Below are 22960 nucleotides of genomic sequence, written 5' to 3'. Positions count from 1 at the left end.
CTCTCAGAGTTTTTTTTATTTATTTATTTTATTAAAAAAAATTTTTTTATTAATTAAAAAAAAATTACAAGAAACAAACATTCCCAACACATACACTCAGCAATTCACAATATCATCACATAGTTGCACATTCATCATCATGATCATTTCTGAGAACATTTGCATCAATTCAGAAAAAGAAATAAAAAGACAACAGAAAAATATAACAAACAGAAAAAAAAAAGATTTTACAGGCCATACCCCTTACTGATCCCTTTCATTGATCACTAGCATTTCAAACTAAATCTATTTTAACATTTGTTCCCCCTATTATTTATTTTTATTCCATATGTTCCTCTCATCTGTTGACAAGGTAGATAAAAGGAGCATCAGACACAAGGTTTTCACAATCACACAGTCATATTGTGAAAGCTATTTCATTATACAATCATCATCAAGAAACATGGCTACTGGAACACAGCTCTACATTTTCAGGCAGTTCCCTCCAGCCTCTCCATTACATCTTGGATAACAAGGTGATACCTACTTAATGCATAAGAATACCCTCCAGGATAACCTCTTGACTCTGTTTGGAATCTCTCAGCCATTGACACTTTGTCTCATTTCACTCTTCCCCCTTTTGGTGGAGAAGGTTTTCTCAATCCCTTGATGCTGGGTCTCAGCTCATTCTAGAGTTTTTCTCAATCCCTTGATGCTGAATCTCACCTCATTCTGGGATTTCTGTCCCATGTTGCCAGGAAGATCCACACCCCTGGTAGTCATGTCCCACGTAGACGGGGGAGGGTGGTGAGTCTGCTTGCTGTGTTGGCTGGAGAGAGAGGCCACATCTGAACAACAAAAGAGGCTTTCTTGGAGGTGACTCTTAGGCCTAAATTTTAAGTAGACTTGTCCTATCCTTTGTGGGGTTAAGTTTCATACGAACAAACTCTAAGACTGGGGGCTCAGCCTATAGCTTTGGTTGTCCACACTGCTTGTGAGAATATCAAGAATTCAACTTGGGGAAGTTGTGTTTTCCCCTGTTCTCACCATTCCCCGAAGGGGACTTTGCAAATACTTTTTCCACTCACTGATCAAAACACTCTGGGATTCATCAGGGCATCACTTGGGCAAACCAACAAAATCTCATGTCCTATGCAAAGTTCCATGTACTTAAGGTGTTCAATCAACTATCTACATAAGTTATATTATGAGATGCACTAGTCAAAGTATAGATTTGTACCAAATAAACATTTTTTGCTTTAGTCTCACACATTGGTTGAAATTTTAAAATATTACGTACCATCTATTTTCAGCACACTGCAGTAATGACATTCTTTTGTTCTTCCTCATGCAAAAACATTTTTAAAATTTGTACATTTAGTCACTATCATTATACACTCTAGGCATTCCCAGATTACACCATCTCAATCTTTATCGTCTTTCTTTGTGATTTCATTTATGCCCCAGCCCTCCTCCCTCTATCATTCTCATATGCAGCTTCATTCAGTGTTTTAACATAATTGTATTACACTTAGGTAATATTGTGCTGTCCATTTCTGAGTTTTTATATTCAATCCTGTTGCACAGTCTGTATCCCTTCAGCTCCAATTACCCAATATCTTACCCTATTTCTATCTCCTGATGGTCTCTGTTACCAAGGAAATATTCCAAGTTTATTCATTAATGTCAGTTCATATCAGTGAGACCATACAGTATTTGTCCTTTTGTTTCTGGCTAATCACACTCAGCATAATGTCCTTAAGGTCCATTTATGTTGTTACATACTTCATAACTTTATTCTGTCTTACAGCTGCATAATATTCCATCTTATGTAAATGTCACAGTTTGTTTAGCCAACTGTCTGTTGATGGACATTTTGGCTGTTTCCATCTCTTGGTAATTGTTAATAATGCTGCGATAAACATTGGTGTGTAAATGTCGATTTGTGTCCTTGGCCTCATGTCCTTTGAGTAGAGACAGCATATAGATGGGTCCTGTTTTTTAATCCATTCTGCCGGACTATGTCTTTTGATTGGAGAGTTTAATCCATTACCATTCAGTGTTATTACTGCATGGGTAGTACTTTCTCTACTATTTTGCCTTCTGGATTTTATATGTCATATCTAATTTTCCTTCTTTTTACCTTTCCTCATAGTCTTCCTTTCCACACTCTTCTCCACACCTCTCTCTTCTGTCTTCGTATGTCTCTAGTGTTCCCTTTAGTATTTCTTGCAGAGCTGGTCTCTTGGTGACAAATTCTCTCAGTGATTTTTTGTCTGAAAATGTTTTAATTTCTCCCTCATTTTTGAAGGACAGTTTTGCTGGATATAGAATTCTTGGTTGGCAGTTTTTCTGTTTTAATAATTTAAATATATTATCCCGCTGTCTTCTCGCCTCCATGGTTTCTGCTGAGAGATCTGCGCATAGTCTTATTGGGCTTCCCTTGTATGTGATGGATTGCTTTTCTCTTGCTGCTTTCAAGATCCTCTCTTTCTCTTTGACCTCTGACATTCTGATTATTAAATGTCTTGGAGTATGTCTATTTGGATCTATTCTCTTTGGGGTACACTGCACTTCTTGGATCTGTAATTTTAAGTCTTTCATAAGAGTTGGGAAATTTTCAGTGATAATTTCCTCCATTAGTTTTTCTCCTCCTTTTCCCTTCTCTTCTCCCTCTGGGACACCCACAACACACATATTCGTGCGCTTCATATTGTCTTTCAATTCCCTGAGTCCCTGCTCATATTTTTCCATTTTTTTCCCTATAGTTTCTGTTTCTTGTTGGATTTTAGATGTTCTGTCCTCCAGTTCAGAAATCCTATGTTCTGTCTCTCGAAATCTACCATTGTAGGTTTCCATTGTTTTTTTCATCTCTTCTACTGTGTCTTTCCTTCCCATAAGTTCTGTGATTTGTTTTTTCAGACTTTCAGTTTCTTTTTGTTCTTCCTTGCCTTCTTTATATCCTCGCTCAATTCATTGATTTGGTTTTTGATGAGGTTTTCCATATCTGTTCGTATATTCTGAATTAATTGTTTCAGCTGCTGTATGCCATTTGAATTGTTGGTTTGTTTCTTTGACTGGGCCATATCTTCAATTTTCCTAGTGTGATTTGTTATTTTTTGCTGGCGGCTAGGCATTTAATTACCTTAATTAGTTTATTCTGGAGATGCTTTCACTTCTTTTATCTAGGGTTTTCTTGCTGGATGAATTTGTTGTCTATCTGTTCTTTGACATTCCATTCAGCTTTATCTGGACCTCTAGCTTAAGTTTTGTTTAACAGAGGAGAATTTTTCAGTTCTTGTTTTCTTGTTTCTTGCCCTGCTTGTGTGGTGCCTTTCCCCCCCAACACACACTTAGGAGGGTCTACTTAGATATTATAGACCCAAGCCAGACTTTCCCAGACCAAACTGGCCTCCTATCAGGAGGAAAGAGTCACCTGCGTCAGTTTTCCCTGAGGGTGAGACCCAGCAGGTTGAAAGACTTTCCTATGAAGTCTCTGGACTTTGTTTTTCTTATCCTGCCCAGTATGTGGTGCTTGTCTGACTGCAGGTCCCACCAGCATAAGATGATGTGGTACCTTTAACTTTGGCAGACTCTCCCTGTTGGGGGCGTGGTGGAGGCAGAGGAGAGGTTGTAGACTGGTTTTAATGGCTTCAAATTACCAAGCCCTGGTGTCTGAATTCCTTGATGGAGGAATTCCACCTGGGTGCGGCTTCACCCCTCCCCTGGGGAAGGCACAGGCTCCAGATAAGCCCCCAAAAGAGCTCACTTCTGCCTATGCCTGGGGCAGTTGCAGCCTGAAAAGTCCTGCCGCTGTATCCAGAGGCAGTCAAGCCTTTGTAGATACACAGCCACAAAAACCTCTGTTTCCTTCTTTTTTTTTTTTCCCCCTTTTTCTGTCAGACCTGCCCCCTTGGCGCTGGGGCAAAAATGAGCATCCTCTGCTTTGATCAGGTTCACCTAAGCTGGGGGCCTATTTTTAGTAGTCAGAATTTGTTAATTAGTTCCACAATTGGCGTTTGATTGTGCCCAGTCCCTGCTGCTGGTAAAGTCCTTTCCTTTCCCCTCTGGGAAGTGGCCTGTGGAGGAGGGGGGCTGGCCACCGCAGCTTTGGGAACTCACGGTTTTGGGGGGTGCTCGCAGCCGGTCCAGCTCGTCCAGACTGGGGTACGCTGTGTGTCCGGTTACTATCGTGGCTCCGGGAGCTGATCTGTACTGTTTCTGGTTATTTAGTAGTTGTTCTGGAAGACGAACTAAAATGCGCACGTTGTTAAGCCGCCATCTTGACCCGACCCTCTCAGAGTTTTCCTTCTAGCTGCTCTAGAACATAGGAGGCTGGAAGGAATAAATATTTCATCATCACAGTTGACTTTTTTCTTTCTTTTTTGTGAAAAATACCATATATACAAAAAAGCCATAAATTTCAAAGCACTGCTCAACAATTAGTTGTAGAATAGATTTCAGAGTTTGGCATGGGTTATAGTTCCACGATTTTGGGTTTTTACTTCTAGCTTCTCTAAGATACTAGAAACTAAAAGAGGTATCAGTATAATGATTTATCATTCATATTCAGTTGTTAAACCCGACCTTCTCTGTATAACTCCACCATCACCTTTGATCTTTCTGTCCCACTGTTTGGGAGTGTTTGGCCTATGGCCTTTCTAACTTTTTCATGTTGGAAGGAGTTGTTAATAATATGGGGTAGCTGATGTTCTGGAGAGGTTGGGCCGCTCTAGGTTTCAGGACTTACCTGGTCCTGGGAACACCTGGAGGTTGCAGGTTTCTGTAAAGGTACCCTAGTGCATGCACCTTTGTAGAATCTTATATATTGCCCTAGGTGTTCTTTCAGAGTGGCTGGAATAGTTTTAGTTGCGGCATGGCGAGTAACGATAGATAGCAAAAAAGTCTAATGAAGCTTACCTAAGAGTGACCTCCAGAGTAGCCTCTCAACTCTATTTGAACTCACTCAACCACTGATACTTTATTAGTTACACTTCTTTTCCCCCTTTTGGTCAGGATGGAAGTGTCGATCCCACAGTGCCAGGGCTGGACTCCTTCCTGGGAGTCATCTTCCATGCCACCAGCGGGACTTTCACTCCTGGATATCCTGTCCCACAGCGGGAGGGCAATGATTTCACTTGCAGAGTTGGGCTTAGAGGGAGTGAGGCCACATCTGAGCAACAAAAGAGGTCCTCCAGAAGTAACTCTTAGGCATACCTATAGGTAGGCTAGGCTTCTCCGCTACCTACATAAGTTTCACAAGAGTAAGCCTTGAGATCAAGGGCTTGGCTTACTGATTTGGGTGTCCCTAATTAAACATAACTTTTATGTGCACTGGGAAACCAAAAAATTCATGTGACTCGCTTTATTATGATATTTGCTTTATTGTGGTGGTCTGGAACTAAACCCACAATATCTCTGAGGTATGCCCGTACTCTTTTTCAGTATTTTCATTAGAATATGCATAAAGAAAAGTGCACATGTCATATGTAAACAGCTTGCTGAGTTGTTGCAAACTAAATACACCCATGTGATCAGCACCTAGATCAAAAAGCAGAATAGTACCAGCATCCCAAACCTCCCCTTGATTACACTTTATATTTTGAGGCTGTTTAATTTGCCATCGTTTCATTCATTTAGCAGATGTTTACCTGAGCACTTTGTCCATACCAGACATTTTTCTAGAACCTTGTTTTTTTTGTTGCTTTTTATTCTTGCCAATTCTATTTCAAACTTGCTGGAGTTGTCCGGGGACAGAGATCATGCCTGGCAGAATGCCTGGCCTAAGCAGGTACTCACAGGGTAGTTTTTATTTACTAATCTCTGTGTTATCCTTGGTTTCAGATCTGCCTGAAGGAGCAGTGAAAGGACTCTGCAAGTTGTTCTGCTTGACCCTGCATCGCTACAGGTGAATCCTATCAAAGAAAGGCCCATGGTCTGCTCACCTTCCACAGAATAGGTGGAATAGGGTAATGGGTCTTTGGTACCAGCCTGCTTGGGCTTGAATCTGGGCTGAATCACACCCTAGCTCTGGGGTCCTGTACAAATGACTTAACCTTTCTGAGCCTCAGTTTCCTCATCTGCAGTATGGGGATGATACTGTTAGCTACATCACAGGGTGGGGCCTAATAAATGTAAAGGGCCTGGAACAGTGTCTCTGCATCATGAGTGTTCAATTATCATTAAAAGCACTGGGCCTAATTGAAGGCCTGTAGTAAGGGTTCCATGCATATAGTTGCTGCCCTTACAGACTTAATGGCTTATTTGCCCTTATCATCGATTTCCAGAATTCTGGGAGAAGATCGATTTCATGTTCTAATCCCATCCTAAGTGATACCCTGGAATACAGTGTGATAAGTTTTTCCTGACAAAGACCAATCTTGGCCTAAGCAGCCATGTCCGCCTCCTGCCCTTGGTCCCAGTCCACACATTCACCTCTCCCTTTCTTTTTTCTCATTAGAGATGCAGCCTCCCGTAGGGCCCTGCAGGCAACGATCCAGCAGTTGGCTGAGGCCCAGCCAGAAGCCACTGCCAAGAACCTTCTGCAGTCTCTGCAGTCTTCAGGCATTGGCTCCAAAGCTGGTGTTCCCAGGTAAGAGATGAAGGTTTTGGCCCACTGGGGATTTCTGGGGTCCTTTTCAGGAGGAGCTGGGGCCAATGAGCCATGTTGAGTAGGGGATGAGTACGTGGGTCTCTTTTGCACCTGAAGAAAACCACTTTCTGCCCTGTGGAGAAAACCACTTTTCTGAGGAATGGGACTGGGAAACCAGTGGAAGTAAATGTCCAAAAGACACTGAGTGGGGAAGACCATCATGTTAGTTTTTACGTTTTGTGATGCTAAGAGATGTGAGTTTGCTAATGAGTCCTTAACTCCTTGTCCTGAATTGTCCCAGATGATTTGTGAGAACCTGGTTTCAGATGTTTCCTGTTTTTAGGGCCAAGGTGGGTCCTACACTCAATGTGGGGCCTTCCAGTGATCTGTGGTCCTCAGGCTGGAGTGTTGCTGCTCTGCATTCACTTCTGTTCTCCTCTTACCTCCACAGTAAGAGCAGCGGCTCAGCTGCCTTGCTGGCCCTGTCTTGGACCTGCCTACTGGTGCGCATTGTCTTTCCTTCAAGAACCAAGAGGCAAGGTGACATCTGGAACAAACTGGTAGGTGACATCTGGAACAAACTGGTAGGTTCCATAAGTTGGTGAGGTCAGTTTTTGCAGTCACTCAGCTCATGTTTAAACACTTCTGTGCCAGGTGCTCATTTAGGTATCAAGTGATAAGGCACTCTTTTGTCAAGAAGTGTGTGACTGGTGGGTAGGCACGAGTGCAACATGAAATTGATCAATTTATTAAGTATTTTAAGAGTCTTCTATATGCCAGGCCTGAGCTAGGCTTGGGAAAGCAGTGATGAATGGGAAAAACATGTCCCTGCCTTCATGGCATATGGAAGATATGATGTGCCATAGAGGGGAAGGTGGTGAAAAGCAAGTAAACCAGAAAATACTGTTGTGTGAATCATCTTGTTTTTTCCTGGCCAGCTGCTCTTTTCCCTTTCTTTGGAGTTCAGTGTTGAATTGGCCTTCTTAACAAGTGTTTTGGCCCTTAAATTCTGTCTTCCTGTCCTGTGCTTGTTCCTTCCACATTCCCTGCTTTTTTCTTTCTATGTGTCTGCCGATCTGAGATGGACTACTAGCCCAAATTTGGAGGTCCCAATGAAGATGACCTTGGTAGGGGTCAGAAGGAATGGCCTTAGGGTTAATGAAAAGGCCTTTCGCCCAGAATCAGGATCTTTGTGTGGATCTGACTCTGCCATTCCTTAGAGATTTGGCTAAATCATTTAACTTCTGAGCCTGTTTCCTCATCAAAAAATGTGGAAAGTACTGCCCAGATATCCATTTCAAGAGTTTTCATGACAGTGGGCTCAGGGAAGGTGTGAGAATGCTTTAGAAACTATTATGTGCTGTGCAGATAGGTGTAAATGACAGGAGCAGCATAGAAAACTGTAACTTCCTTTCCATACATCAGCCAGATAGATGTCTAGTCCCAGGAGGTAAATTCAGTACGCATTGGGGACGACCATGGCAGGGCCAACCGCAATTGATGGTTGAGAGCATTGAACTCTTGTTGGTAGTGGGTATGTTGGAATCGATACGAGCTGGGTCTCACTTGGACACCCTTTTTATATGATGGAACATCATGGGCTTCTCTTTTTTTTAAGAATATTTTTATTGAGAAGTATTCGCACATGTACGGTCCAACCATATTATACAGTCAGTGGCTCACAGTATCATCACATAGTTGTGTGTTCTTCACCATGATCAATTTTAGAACATTGGCATCACTACAGAAAAAGAAAAAGAGGAAGAAGAAAAAAAAAGAACTCATACATCCTGTACCCCTTTCCCTTCCCTCTCATTGACTCACGCAGTATTTCAATCTACCCAATTTTTACCCTTTATTTCTCCCTACTATTTATTTATTTTTACTCATCTGTCCATACCCTGGATAAAAGGAGCATCAGACACAAGGTTTTCAAAATCAAAATCACACAGTCACATTGTAAAAGCTATATAGTTATACCATTGTCTTCAAGAATCAAGGCTCCTGGAACATAGTTCAACAGTTTGAGGTATTTCCCTCTAGCCACTCCAATACACCATAAACTAAAAAGGTGTGTCTATATAATGCATAAGAATAACCTTCAGGATAGCTTCCCGACTCTGAAAACTCTCAGCCACTGACACTTTATTTTGCCTCATTTTTCTCTTCTTCCTTTTGGTCAAGAAGGCTTTCTTATTTCCATGATGCAGGGTCATGACTCATCCTGGGAGTCAGGCCCCATATTGCCAGGAAGATTTATACCCCTTGGAGTCATGTCCCATGTTGGGAGGGGGGGCGGGGATAGTGAGTTTACCTGCCAAGTTGGCTTAAAGAGAGAGGCCACATCTGCAGCAACAAAAGAAGCTCTCTGGGGGTGACTCTTAGGTATAATTATCAGTAGTCTTAGCATCTCCTTTGCAGGAATAAGTTTCATAGGAATGAACCCCAAGATTGAGGGCTCAGCCTATTGAATTGGTTTTCTCCACTGTTTGCGAGAATATCAAGAATTCCTCAGGCAGGGAAGTTGAATATTTCTTCCTTTTTCCCCAGTCCCCCAACGGGTCTTTGCAAATACTTTTTTATTCTTGGCCCAAATTACTCCGGACTATGTTGGGGCATCACACTAACCTGTTCAAACCAATAAGATCTCATGCCCTATTCAAGGTTCCATGTAATTATAATGTTCAGGTAAACTGACCATACAGATTAAACTAATGTGCTACCCAAGATATAAATTTTGCACCAAATAAACAGTCTTTCCCTTTGATCCCACACAGAAGTTGCAGTTTGAAAATATGGACCATATCATCCTTTGCCCAGTATTCTGATTTACCTTAGTCCTATCCAGATCAGTTTCATTCATATCTCTGGATGAAGTCTGATTGTTTTTTCAGCGTAATAGTTGTTGAATGGGGTAATGTTGACTTTCATAGCTTCTGTACTCTCTGAGTCTCAGGTGTTACATAAATACTTGAAGTTTCAGGGAACAATCAGGTTATATATAAATAGCTCAATATGTCAGAATTTAGAAATATCAGTTATAACCCCTAAATATATGTGACTACTATAAGAGTGTATAATCTAGGAACCTTTACAATAGGCCCCAACCTGATAACCCATGCTCTTGACTTCGATTCTGAGTTTGTATATTATAGTTAATCCATATGAGTGAGGTGTAATATTTGTCTTTTTGTTTCTAACATTTTATTCAATATACTGTCCTTAAGGTTCATTCACCTAGTTGCATGCCTCACAACTTCATTCCTTCTTGCATCTGCTCAGTAGTCCATTGTGTGTATACACCACACTTCCCCCTTATATTCCTCAGTTGTTGTACCCTTAGGCCACCTCCATCCATTGTGAATGTGAGCAAATGTGTCCCCACTCTCAGTTCTTCCAGGTATGTACTTAGCAACAGGGTTGCAAGATTATGTGGCAACCTACCCTTAGCCTCCTGTGGAACCACCCCACTGTCGTCCAGAGGGGCTGCACCTCTCAGCTTTCCTACCAACAGTGAATAGGTACATCTCTTTCTCCACATTTTCTCTAGCACTTGTTTCTCTCGTTCTCATTCTTTTTTCTCTTGGACATGGGCAGGCTCCGGGAATTGAACCCAGGTCTCTAGCTTGGCAGGTGAGAACTCTGCCATTGAACCACTGTTGCCCACACTCTCTTGTTCATTTTTAAACTATTTTATTTGCACATCATATATTCAACCTAAGTAAATAAACATGGCTTCACTACCATAATCTATATGAAGACATTTCCTTTTCTTCTGCATAGAGTCCTTACCCCTCCCCATGCCTTCCCCCTACCCCTCTTGTTGACAGTTAGTTTTGACATTATGCCTTTGTTACGTTCAGTGGATGCATATTACAATGTTACTGTTGACTGTGGACCCTACCTTGTATTGATGGTACCTTTTCCTGTATACCATTCATTTTCAACCCCTTACAATATTGACATTCATTTGTTCTCCCTCATGCAAGAACTTTTATATTTGTACATTTAATCACCATCGTTGTCCACTCTAGATGTTCCCAGGGTATACTGTCTCAGTCTTTATCTTCTGGTTTCATATGTGCCCCCAGCTCTTCTCCCTCAATCATACTCACATTCAGCTTTATTCGGTATACTTGTATTATTGTGCTACCATCAGGTAGTATTGTGCTATCCGTCGCAATTTTTACAGTCAGTCCTGTTGCACGGTCTGTATTCCTTCAGCAGCAAATGCTCAATCTTGACCCTCTTTCTTATCTCTTGATAAATTGATAACTTTAACTATCAAACGTCTCTCAATAATATTGGTTCATATTAGTGAGACCATACAGTATTTGTCCTTTTGTTTCTGATTTCACTCAGCATAAAGTCCTCAAAGTTCATCCATGTTGTTACATGCTTTATGACTTTATTATGTCTTACAGCTGCGTAGTATTCTATCATATGTATATACCACAGCTTGTTTAGCCATTCATCCGTTGATGGACATTTGGTCTGTTTCCATCTCTTAGCAGTCGTAAATAATGCTACTGTAAACATCTGTGTGCAAATGTCCATTTGTGTCCTTGCCTTTAGTTTCTCTGAATATATGCCTAGTAATGGGATTGCTGGCTCATATAGCAGTTCTATACTTAGCTTCCTGAGGAACTGCCAAACTGCCTTCCAGAGCGGTTATATCATTTTACATTCCCACTATCAGTGGATAAATCTGTCTCTTTCTCCACATCCTCTCTAGCACTTGTCATTTTCTGATTTTTTGATAATGGCCATTCCAGTGAGTGTGAGATGATATTTCATTGTGGTTTTGATTTGCATTTCTCTAATAGCCAGTGAAGTTGAGCATCTTTTCATGTACCTTTTAGCCATTTGTATTCCCTCTTCTGGGAAGTGTCAGTTCATGTCTTTTGCCCATTTTTAAATTGGGTTCTTTGTCTTTTTGTTGCTGAGTTCAAGTATCTCTTTATATATTCTGGATACTAAAGCTCTTATCTGATATTTGGTTTCCAAATATTGTCTTCTGATATATAGACTGCCTTTTTGCTTTCCTGACAAGGTTCTTTGATGCCCAAAAGTGTAATTTTGAGGGCTCCCATTTATCTATTTCTTTTTCTAATACTCATGCTCTGGGTGTAAGATCTAGGAAACCACCTCCTAACACGAGATTTTTTTTTTTATATGTAGCTTTTTATTGAATCTTTATTAGTGACATTCCAATATATCATCTCTAAACAGTAAAATCATTTCGACAGAATATCAGGAGTAAGTAAAAATGCAAAGATGACTTCTTTTTCCCACATTATAACAAATTGATGGTTACTCAATGAAAGTTAAATAAACTTCTATTTCTCTTTTTAATTGTGCCAATTTTAAAATCCATTTTGAAGTTTTATTAAGGATCTGTATAATTTTTGGAAAAATTAGCTCTATTTTTATTATAGTAACAAGATTTTTAAGATATTTACCTATCTTTTCTTCTAACAGTTTTATGGTCTTAACTCTAATGTTTAGGTTTTTGATCCATTTTGAGTTAATTTTTGTATTAGATGTGTGATATGGATCATCTTTCATTCTTTTGTATATTCATAGCCAGTTCTCCAAACACCATTTATTGAAGAGGCTGTTCTGTCCCAGGTGGGTTGACTAGGCTGCCTTATCAAAGATCAGTTGTCCATAGATAAGGGTCTATTTCTGAACACTTGATTCAATTCCATTGGTTAGTACATCTATCTTTATACCACTACCATCGTGTTTTGACCACTGTAGCTTTGCATTATGCTTCAAAGGCGGATAGTGTGAGACCTCCCACTTCATTTTACTTTCTCAAGATATTTTTAGCTATTTGAAGCTCCCTGCCCTTCCATATAAATTTAGTTATTAGTTTTTCTATTTCTGCGAAATAAATTGTTGGGATTTTAATTGGTATTGCATTGAATCTATAAATCAATTTGGGTAGAACTGACATCTTAACTATATTTAGTCCTTCAGTCCATGAACATAGTAAGCCCTTCCATTTATTTAGATCATCCATAATTTCTTTTAGCGATTTCTTATAATTTTCGGTATATAGGTGTTTTGTATCCTTAGTTAAATTTATTCCTAAATATTTGATTCTTTTGGATGCTGTTGTAAATTTTTTGTGTGTGTGATTTCCTCCTCAGATTGCTCATCACCAGTCTATAGAAACACTACTGATTTTTATATGTTGATCTTGTACCCTGACACTTTTCTGTACTCATTTATTAGTTTTAGTAGACTTGCTGTGGAATTTTTGGGATTTTCGAGATATGGTAGGATGTCATCTGCAAACAGTGAGAGTTTTACTTCTTTCTTTTCCAATTTGGATACCTTATATTTCTTTTTCTTGTCTAATTGCTCTGGCTAGAATTTCTCTCACAATATTGACTAACAGTGGTGACAGTGGGTATCCTTGTCTTATTCTTTATCTTAGAGGGAAAGCTATCAGTCTTTCCCCATTGAGGATAATGTTAGATATGAGTTTTTCACATATTCCCTTTATTGTGTTGAGGAAGTTTCCTTCTGTTCCTATCCTTTGAAGTGTTTTCATTAAGAAAGAACATTACATTTTGTCAAATGCCTTTTCTGCATCAATTGAGATGGTCTTGTGGTTTTCTGCTTTGACTTATTGATATGGTGTATTACATTAATTGATTTTCTTATGTTGAACCAGGCTTGCATACCTGGAATAAATCCTACTTGGCCATGGTATATAATTCTTTTATTGTACTGCTGGATTCGATTAGCAAGTATTTTGTTGAAGATTTTGACATCTATATTCATTAAAGAGATTGGTCTATAATTTTCTTTTCTTGTAGTATCTTTGTCTGGCTTTGGTATTAGAGTGATGCTGGCTTTGTAGAATGAGTTTGATAGCTTTCCGTCCTCTTAAATTTTTTGGAAAAGTTTGAGCAGGATTGGTATTAATTCTTTTTTGAATGTTTGGTAGAATTCACATGGTGAAGCCATAGGGTCCTGGACTTTTCTTTTTTGGGGAGCTTCTTGTTGACTGCTTTGATCTTTTTACTTGTGATTGATTTGTTGAAGTCATCTGTTTATTCTCGAGTCAGTGTTGGTTGTTCATACCTTTCTAGGAAGTTGTCCATTTCATCTCCATTGTCTGGTTGCTCATAGTATCCTCTCATTACCTCATTTATTTCTGTAGGGTCAGTGGTTATGTCCCCTCTTCCATTTCTGATTTTATTTATTTACATCCCCTCTCTCTTTTTTTTGTTCAGCCTAGCTAAGGTTGATCTTTTATCATTATAATCATTGCTGCAGCAAATGACCTTGTACACAGACCATTTTGTACACAGCAAATGGGATTTGGCAGGCTTCTTAAGCACACCCTTTTCCCTAATGTGGCCATTCACACTGCCTCCCAGTAACCTGAGACATTTGTTGGCACTTAAAGGCCTTTTGAGATTATAATTGAGCCCCTAGCATGTGCCTAACTGAGGCCCTCCTATGCATCCCACCTTGTGTGTGCCCCACATTGTAAAATGAGCTTCACGAACGGGCCAGGCTCATTTTACTGGTCTTCACTTCCATGTCTACAGTGCCTAGCACAGGGCCTGCCATTCAGTTGGTATTTAGTCACTATTTGTGGAATTAATGAAGAAAAACTTCAAGGAAGATAAAGAAGTATATGAAACAGGATGTTTGTGTTTTCCCTGCCTGGCATTTACCTTGCTGAAATTATATATTGATTTGGGTTTTTCATTGTTTGATATCTTTTTCTCCTTTTGGACTAAAAGGTGCTTGAAAGCAGGGACCATGTCTGTCTTATTTCCCTTGTGTCTTTATTGTCTGACTCATAGTAGATGCTTAACAAATATTTATTAAATAGACGATTGAGTGAATGGATGTAGTTAATGGACAGGACTAAGTATGGGGATAGAGGAAAGAGGATCTGGCGGCCTTGAGTGGGAGGGGCCCAGCAGAGATGAAACATATTTTGGAGGATCTGAAGAAGGTCTTGAGCAAGCTGTGGCAGGGTCACTTCAACTCTCCCTGGTCCTGCAGGTGGAGGTGCAGTGTCTGCTCCTGCTGGAGGTCCTGGGTGGCTCCCACAAGCATGCTGTGGATGGTGCGGTGAAGAAGCTCACCAAACTGTGGAAAGAGGTGACGGCAGCCAGGAGGCATTGGGGAGCACTGCTTTCTGTACCCTGACCCACTCTGCTGTCTGATGCACCTATTTTGCACGTTTCTCTTCAGACTCCTGGGCTGGTGGAGCAGTACTTGTCAGCCATTCTCAGCCTAGAACCCAACCAGAACTACGCAGGCATGCTGGGGCTGCTGGTGCAGTTTTGCACTAGCCACAAGGAGATGGACCTGGTCAGCCAACACAAGGTGAGCGCACAGGGGAGGAGTGAGAGCTTGTTTTGCTCTTGTGGTCCCAGCTGCCGGCCTCATCTGAAACTTAAGTTTTCTCACATGAAGTGTTTACTGAAGCCTTTTGCCATGATACATGAACTTCGAGGAGTTGGAAAGTTTTCCTTCCAGCTCTGGCTTGGGGTGAAACCTGACACAGTTATTGGGATGATGATATGCTCGTTCCTACAGTCATTCATTCACCCCCAGTTGAATAGCTGTGATGTGTTAAGCACTGTGCTAGGCGTTGGGGATGTAGCAGTGAGCAAGGGAGAGAGGATCCCTCCTTCTGTAAGACTTAGGCTAAGGAAGGGGGCATCTAGTTAATTATAACCGTGATAGTGATATAAAGGAAAAGTGCAGGAAGCTATGATACTTTGTAGTAGGAGGACCTGGCTTACTTAGGCCATGTGTCAGGGACCTCATCTCTAATGAAGGAAACTTAAGAGCAAATGGGAGTTGGCAAGGTGAAGAGATGAGAGAAGAGCATTTCAGGCAGGGAAAGTAGCTCTTGGGGAGTAAAGTAGAAGAAGCAGGTAGGTGGGTTGGCGTGGCTGGTGTGAGCAGATATGGGAGGGTCTGAGAAACTGAGCAAAGGAGCTTATCCTAGGAGTGGTAGAAAGCCATGGAAAGCTTCTAAATGGTGAATGGCATGGTCAGTGGGAACTTTGTACTTGACACTGTGAGATTTGAGGTTTGACTTGTATTTTTATGGAGGCATTCACTCAAGAAGGATCTCTTAGGCCAATGATGAGATCACTTCAGAATCACAGGGTCTGACTATGTGCTTGTGTTCTCCAGAGTGCCCTGCTGGATTTTTACATGAAGAACGTACTGATGAGCAAAGTAAAGCCTCAGAAGTATCTGTTGGTAAGTGAGGGTGAACTTTACTCTCCTGGACAAGCTAAGTTCTACTATAAATTTTGTGATTCTGGGACTATCCTTTATTCTTGGTCTATTTCTGTGAGGGCTGGATGGCTGACTCCTTTCTCTTTGTAGGATAACTGTGCCCCTTTGCTCCGATACATGTCCCACTCGGAATTTAAGAATCTGGTACTGCCCACCATACAGAAGTCCTTGCTGAGGAGTCCAGAAAATGTTATTGAAAGTAGGTTACTGCCATAATGTTAGAACACTGAATGCAGCTGAATGTGAAAATGATAGAGGGAGGAGGGCTGGGGCACAAATGAAACCAGAAGGAAAGATAGACAATAAAGACTGAGATGGTATAATCCAGGAATGCCTAGAGTGTACAATGATATTGCCTAAATATACAAATTAAAAAATGTTTTTGCATGAGGAAGAACAAAGGAATGTCAGTACTGCAGGGTGTTAAATAGATGGTAATTCATATAAAACTTATGTGTGAGACTAAAGAAAAAATGTTTATTTGGTACAAAGTTTGTATGTTGACTAATGCATTTCCTAATATAACTTATGTGGACAGTTTAATTGAACATCGTAAGTACATGGAACCTTAATGGGATGTAAGATTTTGTAGGTTTTGTCCTGATAAATCCCACAGTGATTTGAACAGTGAATAAAAAAGTACTTGCAAAGTCCCCTTGTGGGAATGGCGAGAAGGGGAAAATTCAACTTCCCCATTTGGAATATTCCTGTTATTCTCACAAGCAGTGTGGACAACCAAATCAATAGGCTGAGCCCTCAATCTTGGGGTTTGTTCATATAAAACTTATCCCTGCAAAGGATAGACTAAGCCTACTTAAAATTAGGCCTAAGAATCACCCCCTAGAGAACCTCTTTTGTTGCTTAGATGTGGCCTCTCAGCTAACACGACAAACAAACTCACCACTCTCCCCCTCTCTACACGGGACATGACTCCCAGGGGTATAAACCTCCCTGGCAACGTGGGACAGAAATCCTAGAATGATCTGGGACTCTCAGTCAAGGGATTGAGAAAATCTTCTTGACAGAAAGGGGAAAGAGAAAAATGAGACAAAATGAAGTGTCAGTGGTTGAGAGATTTCAAACAGGGTCAAGAGGTTATCCTGGAGGTTGTTCTTACACATTATATAGATAACCCCCTTTTTAGTTTAAGGTATATTAGAGACATAGAGGGAAGTACCTGAAACTAGAGCTGTGTTCCAGTAGCCATATTTCTTGAAGATGAGTATAGCTTTTGCAGTGTGACTGTGTGATTGTGAAAACCTTGTGTCTTATGTGCCTTTTATCTACAATATTGACAGATGAGTATAAAATATGGATTAAAAATAAATAATAGGGGAAACAAAGGTTAAAATCTATTGAGTAGATTTAAATACTAGTGGTCAATGAGAGGGAAGGGTAAGGAGTATGGTATTTGTGAGTTTTTTCTTTTTTCTTTTTCTTTTTCTGGAGTGATTGCAAATGTTCTAAAAAATAATCATGGTGATTAATATACTGCTGTGTGATGATATTGTGAGCCATTGATTATACACCATACATGGAATGATTGTATGATAAAAATGTTCATGTTTGTATGCTGTTTCGGTTTGATAATGCAAAATAAATTATATTTTAAAAAAATTAAAGAAAGTAGGTTGCTGCCAGAGAAGATGGTAGGAGGGAGATGAGTTGCCTAAGGAGTTGCAGCGTTGATTTGGCAGAAGGAATTGGTGGTTGGGAGGATGTATTCACTACAGTATGTGTTCTCCTGGGGACCTTTTGAGAGATTAGGGACCCTTTTGAGAGTACGTTTTAAGTCATGGAAACTCTTGTTAGAAGTACACACCAAAGTATATCTACTTAGAATATTGCATATAATTAGGGGTTCAAAGCCATAAAGGTGAAGAACCTCTTCTATATGCAGTGTGAACTTGATGTGGAGGTAGCACTTGAAACCACAGGTTATGTAGGTTTCGGTCTCTGTTTATCTCCATGAACGACATAGGTGAATATTACAGAATTATTTTTGTTGTTGATGGGAGTGAGGCAGTATACTGTTTTTCAGCAGAGCTTTGAGTCAAAAATGTCACCACTCATGCGGCCTCACAGAGATGAAGAGTCATCGTGGTTCCACGCGGCTTGACATTAAGCCTGGCACTATTTGCTGGGGAGTAAGTTAAAATGGGCATTTGTACTTGAAACTGATGTGGTCACTACATTCTCTCTCTCATTTTTAGCTATATCCAGTCTGCTGGCATCAGTGACTCTCGATCTCAGCCAGTATGCCCTGGACATTGTGAAAGGACTGGCTAGTGAGTATCCCATCCTCTCTAGCCCAGAGAAGTGTACCTTGGGCTTTGGTTATATTTGTCCCAATTGTAGAAAAAGGGTTAGGGAGACAGCTCAGGTTAGAAATAAGGCTTGGACCTAAACTATATTGCAGTTTTTTTCTTGAGACCTTATCTAATGAGAACATATAGCTAGGGTTAAAGAATTGGGACCAAGTTAAAGACAAAGATGGAAGTCCAGATCCTCAGTTGTTGAGCTGCTATTGAGCATTGGCTCTCTGTGTGCCCAGGTCAACTCAAATCCAACAGTTCCCGCCTAATGGATGAAGCCGTGCTGGCCTTGCGGAACCTGGCCCGCCAATGCAGCGACTCTTCTGCGATGGAAGCTCTGACTAGGCATTTGTTTGCAATCCTGGGAGGTGAGGAAGCCTTTCTAAGCATGGGGATTGGCTGAGGCGTCGCCTCAGGGTCTGAACTGGAACTTGGTGTTCCAAGTTTGCTCATAGAAAGACCACGAGGCCAGGAAGATGCTCACAGTATAATGTGAATGTGAGAAGTGAACAGACGCTTATACCGGAGTGTGTAGGCAGTGTGGCCTGAGTAGTTTTTGTCTTTAAATATATATGGTAGAAAAAAGTAGAGGGAAATACACTCAAATGTTAAGAATATCTTTGGATAGTGGTAATATGGGTTATTTTTTCAATGTTTATATATTTTTTTTGTTTCCCAAATTTTCTATGATAATGTGTTACTTCCTTAGTCAAAAAACAGAACACTAGTTCAGATAGAGTCGAGGGACTACTCTGGAGGGTCCCCTTATGCAAGCTTCAGTTAGACATTGCTACCTATCATAACTTGCCAACCCCCAACCAAAACCATTCTAGCCAATTCTAAAGAACATCTAGGGCAATATATAAGATTCTACAAACTTTCCATGCACTAGGGTAACTTTGCAGAAACCTGCAACCTCCAGGTGGGCCCCAGGACCAGACAAGTCCTGAAACCTAGAGGGCCCAGCCTCTCCAGAACATCAGCTAGTTCTGTCCCCCTATCCCATATTATCAACAGCCCCTTCCAACATGAAAAAGCTAGAATGGGTATAGCCCAAATACTCCTAAAGAGTGGGATAGAAAGATCAAAGGTTGTATGGAGTTATACAGAGAAGGTAGGGTTTAACAAACGAGTATGATTACTGAATCATTATATTGATATTTCTTTTAGTCTCCAGTATCTTAGAGTAGTTAGAAGTAAAAACTTAAAATTGTGGAATTGTAACCCATGCCAAACTCTGAAATCTGTTCTGCAACTAATTGTTGCACTGTACTTTGAAATTTATTGCTCTTTTGTATATATGTTATTTTTCACAAAAAAGAAAAAATGTCAACTTTGATGGTAAAAAAATATATATTCCTTCTAGCCTCCAATGTTCTGGAGCTGCTAGAAGGAAAAATTTTAGATGATGGTATGGTAGCCCTTGACAGACTTTGGGATCTGTCCTGTAACTACTTTTTGAAGAGTGCTTTGAAAACTATTGCTTTTTTCTTCCTTTGCTTTGTATATATGTTGTATTATACAATAAAAAAGCTAAAACAAAAACAAAAGCCTTGAAAAGGTATTTGAAACAAGCTTCACAGCAGAAAGGCTACTTCTGAGAGTTCAGAAACCGTCTTAATGTCACATATATGACTGCATCATTCACTCCCTTAGGAAATACAGCAAAATGAATTTTGAATCTTTACTCTCTCTTTTCTCAGGTTCGGAGGGAAAACTAACTATTGTAGCCCAGAAGATTAGCGTACTCTCAGGTACAGAGTTTCCCCATGGGTAGTAGGAGAAGATGTGGTCTGGCACTAGATGAGGTTTAACATAAGCATTAGGGAAGATGAGTCCTTCTTGGATTTTAAATTCTCTGATAATCTTGGACATTCCCACCCTGGCTCCCAGAACCCTGCTGTCCCACTGCTAGGCAAGAGGGATGTGTTCAAGTCCAGTGGGAAAGTGGCTTTCACAAAAAGCAGGATGTTTTGGAGGGGGAGTTTGAGGGAGGGTCAGTGATGGCCAGAGGAGAGTATGATTGCTGGGGGACCCAGGAACAGTCTGTGACCCTGGACCATTAGCTCTGTGTGAGGAGGTGGACTGCGGCAGGAGGAAGCATAGGTTTCTGCCATTGTGTAGGTGAGGGACTGAGCAGGAATCTCTTGCCTTTCAGGGATCGGCAGTGTGAGTCATCACCTGGTGGCTGGGCCTTCTAGTCAAGTCTTGAATGGGACCGTGGCTGAGCTCTTCATCCCTTTCCTCCAGCAGGAAGGTAATTCTGTGCAGCAGATGCGGTTTGAACCTCATGCTTGATTATGGGGAAAGCCTCACAATTGGAGTCTTCCATCAACTCCTCTGAAGGCAGGCTTCCCCCAGAGAGCAGGGGCTGGGAATTGTTTGAAGTATTGCTCTTTCCTCTTCCTTGTCCTCCCACTTGCTTTCTCTCTCTTTTTTTAATGGAAGTCTTAATATTAACTTGTTTCATAGAAGCAGAAATATACATAATCCCAAATCTTAGATCTAGGGGCATGAATATTGCTAATACAAGAAAACTTGACATTAAAAATACACTTAAAAAAATTTTTTTTTGTTAATTAAACCAATCAACCTACAACATGAACATTCTTAACGTATGAACATTCCATACTTGGTGTGCAATCAGTGGGTCACAGTATCATCACATAGCTGCATATTCATCACCACGATCATTTTTTAGAACATTTACATCACACCAGAAAAAGAAATAAAAAGAAAAAACTCATATATACCATACCCCTTAACCCCCCTCTCGTTGACTACTAGTATTTTCCTCTACCCAATTTATTTTAACATTTGTTCCCCCTATTATTTATTTATTTTTAATCCATATTTTTTACTGATATGTCCATACCATAGATAAAAGGAGCATCAGAGCAAGGTTTTCACAGTCACACAGTCACTTTGCAAAAGCAATATCATTATACAATCATCTTCAAGAAACGTGGCCACTGGAACACATTACTGTAGTTTCAGGCACGTTCATCTAACTTCTCTAATACACCTTAAACTAAAAAGGGGTTATCTGTACACTGTGCAAGAATAATCTCCAGGATAACCTCTCGACTCTGTTTGGAATCTCTCAGTCACTGACACTTTATTTTGTCTCATTTCTCTCTTCCCCCTTTAGGTCGAGAAGGTTTTCTCAATGCCTCGATGCTGAGTCCCAGCTCATTCTAGGACTTCTGTCCCACATTGCCAGGGAGGTTTACACCCCAGGGAGTCATGTCTCATGTAGAGAAGGAGAGGGCAGTGAGTTTGCTTGCCATGTCGGCTGAGAGATAGAAAAAAGGCCTTAATTTTAATTTAAAATTTGTGAGCATACTATATAGAAAAATTCATTGATAACACATGCAGGTTGTGACCGTAATAATTTTAAGTTTTATCATCTTACAAAGAGGTCTACTGTTAAATTTACTTTTTTGAATGTAATAAAATATTTGAAAATATTATGAGAATAATGAAGTATTGATCTTGAATAGTTTACATGTCTCTAAAATATGAAGTTCTTTTTTTTATTTTTTATTTATTTATTTATTTTTACTTTTTTTTCACAGCTTTATTAAGATTTCATTTATATACCACACAACTCATACAGTGAACAATTCAATGGTTTTTAGTATTTTAGCAGAGTCATGCATCACGCCCATAATCAGCTTTAGAACATTTCATCACCCCTAGAAGAGACCCCCATATCCATTAGCAGTCACTCCACTTGTCCTCCCACCACCATCACTCCCCAGCCCTGGGCGGCTATTAATGTGTCTCCATCGATCTGCCTGTACTGGACATTTCAAATAGAATTGTGCAAATTATGAAGTTCTTTAATAAAAGTTTTTCACAATTATTATGGTTATAAAGAAACAAAAATGGTTATTTCTAAGTGGTGGGATAATGGGTAATTTGTTTCATTGTGTAGTGTTTATTTTCATAGTTTTCTATAATCTTGATTTGCTTTTGTAATTAGTTTTTTCAGATTACTTTACAAATATCCTATTTTGGTATATTATAAATGTTTCACTAAGAACATGCTGACCTGCTCTGCATGGTAAATCAGGAAAAAAATATAGAAACACTTCAGTTGGGCAGGATTTATTGCTCAATAACATTTTTTACATTATGTTCCTAGAATTCAAGAGAGACTATCTTTGCAGAATACAAGACAATTAAAAGTTGTTATTATTGTTGATGTCTTGATTAATATTTCAATGAAATTTATGACAAATCTCTGGGTATAACAGTTTTCCAAATTTAGAGCTTTTATTTAAAGTAAAAAACAAAAGAAAATTATATATATGAGAAGGAGAAGGGGAGAGGGGGAGAGGGAGAGATACTACTGAGTAGCAGACCTGTCACTATTTCCTCCAGGTTTATATCCCTATATAGCCATCTGTACCCACACCCTACAATAATACATCCATGGTCAGCTTCTCATATTACCAAAAGCTGGTCTCCGCAGGCTCTTTCAGATCTACTGTTTCACGGTTAGCCGACACATACTTTCCATGGAATATGTTGGCTGGCATTCACAGTAACAAATCTCTAGATAATAGGTAACAGTCACAGATATGTGCCTCAGCTCATATCTGTAATCAATTTAGCTCATGTCCATAAAAAATGTGTTTTTTTTTCTGTAGATTTCACTAATCATTTCCTGAAATGACTGAGTGGTTGAATGAATTTTTAGTCAAATTGTCAGTTTTCAAAGACAAAATCCAGGATTAATTTCTATAAAACTCCACAAAGCTATAAAACT

At 40.0% G+C, this 22960-nt stretch overlaps 1 protein-coding gene across 1 annotated transcript in view; it reads left to right on the top strand.

Moving 5' to 3' along the window:
- GCN1 (GCN1 activator of EIF2AK4) overlaps positions 1-22960 on the top strand; it is a 98479-nt gene that overhangs the window by 16316 nt on the left and 59203 nt on the right. Inside the window, exons 3-13 of the mRNA XM_077159995.1 lie at positions 5824-5887; positions 6440-6571; positions 7023-7131; positions 14612-14710; positions 14804-14938; positions 15761-15829; positions 15959-16067; positions 18082-18156; positions 18423-18551; positions 19887-19937; positions 20342-20440. Of these exons, the coding sequence (XP_077016110.1) occupies positions 5824-5887; positions 6440-6571; positions 7023-7131; positions 14612-14710; positions 14804-14938; positions 15761-15829; positions 15959-16067; positions 18082-18156; positions 18423-18551; positions 19887-19937; positions 20342-20440 (1071 nt within the window). The remainder of the gene's footprint in view (positions 1-5823; positions 5888-6439; positions 6572-7022; positions 7132-14611; positions 14711-14803; positions 14939-15760; positions 15830-15958; positions 16068-18081; positions 18157-18422; positions 18552-19886; positions 19938-20341; positions 20441-22960) is intronic.

This window comes from Tamandua tetradactyla, chromosome 5 (genome assembly GCF_023851605.1).
Source record: "Tamandua tetradactyla isolate mTamTet1 chromosome 5, mTamTet1.pri, whole genome shotgun sequence".
NCBI lineage: Eukaryota > Metazoa > Chordata > Mammalia > Pilosa > Myrmecophagidae > Tamandua > Tamandua tetradactyla.
This window is presented reverse-complemented; position numbering and strand designations above follow the sequence as displayed.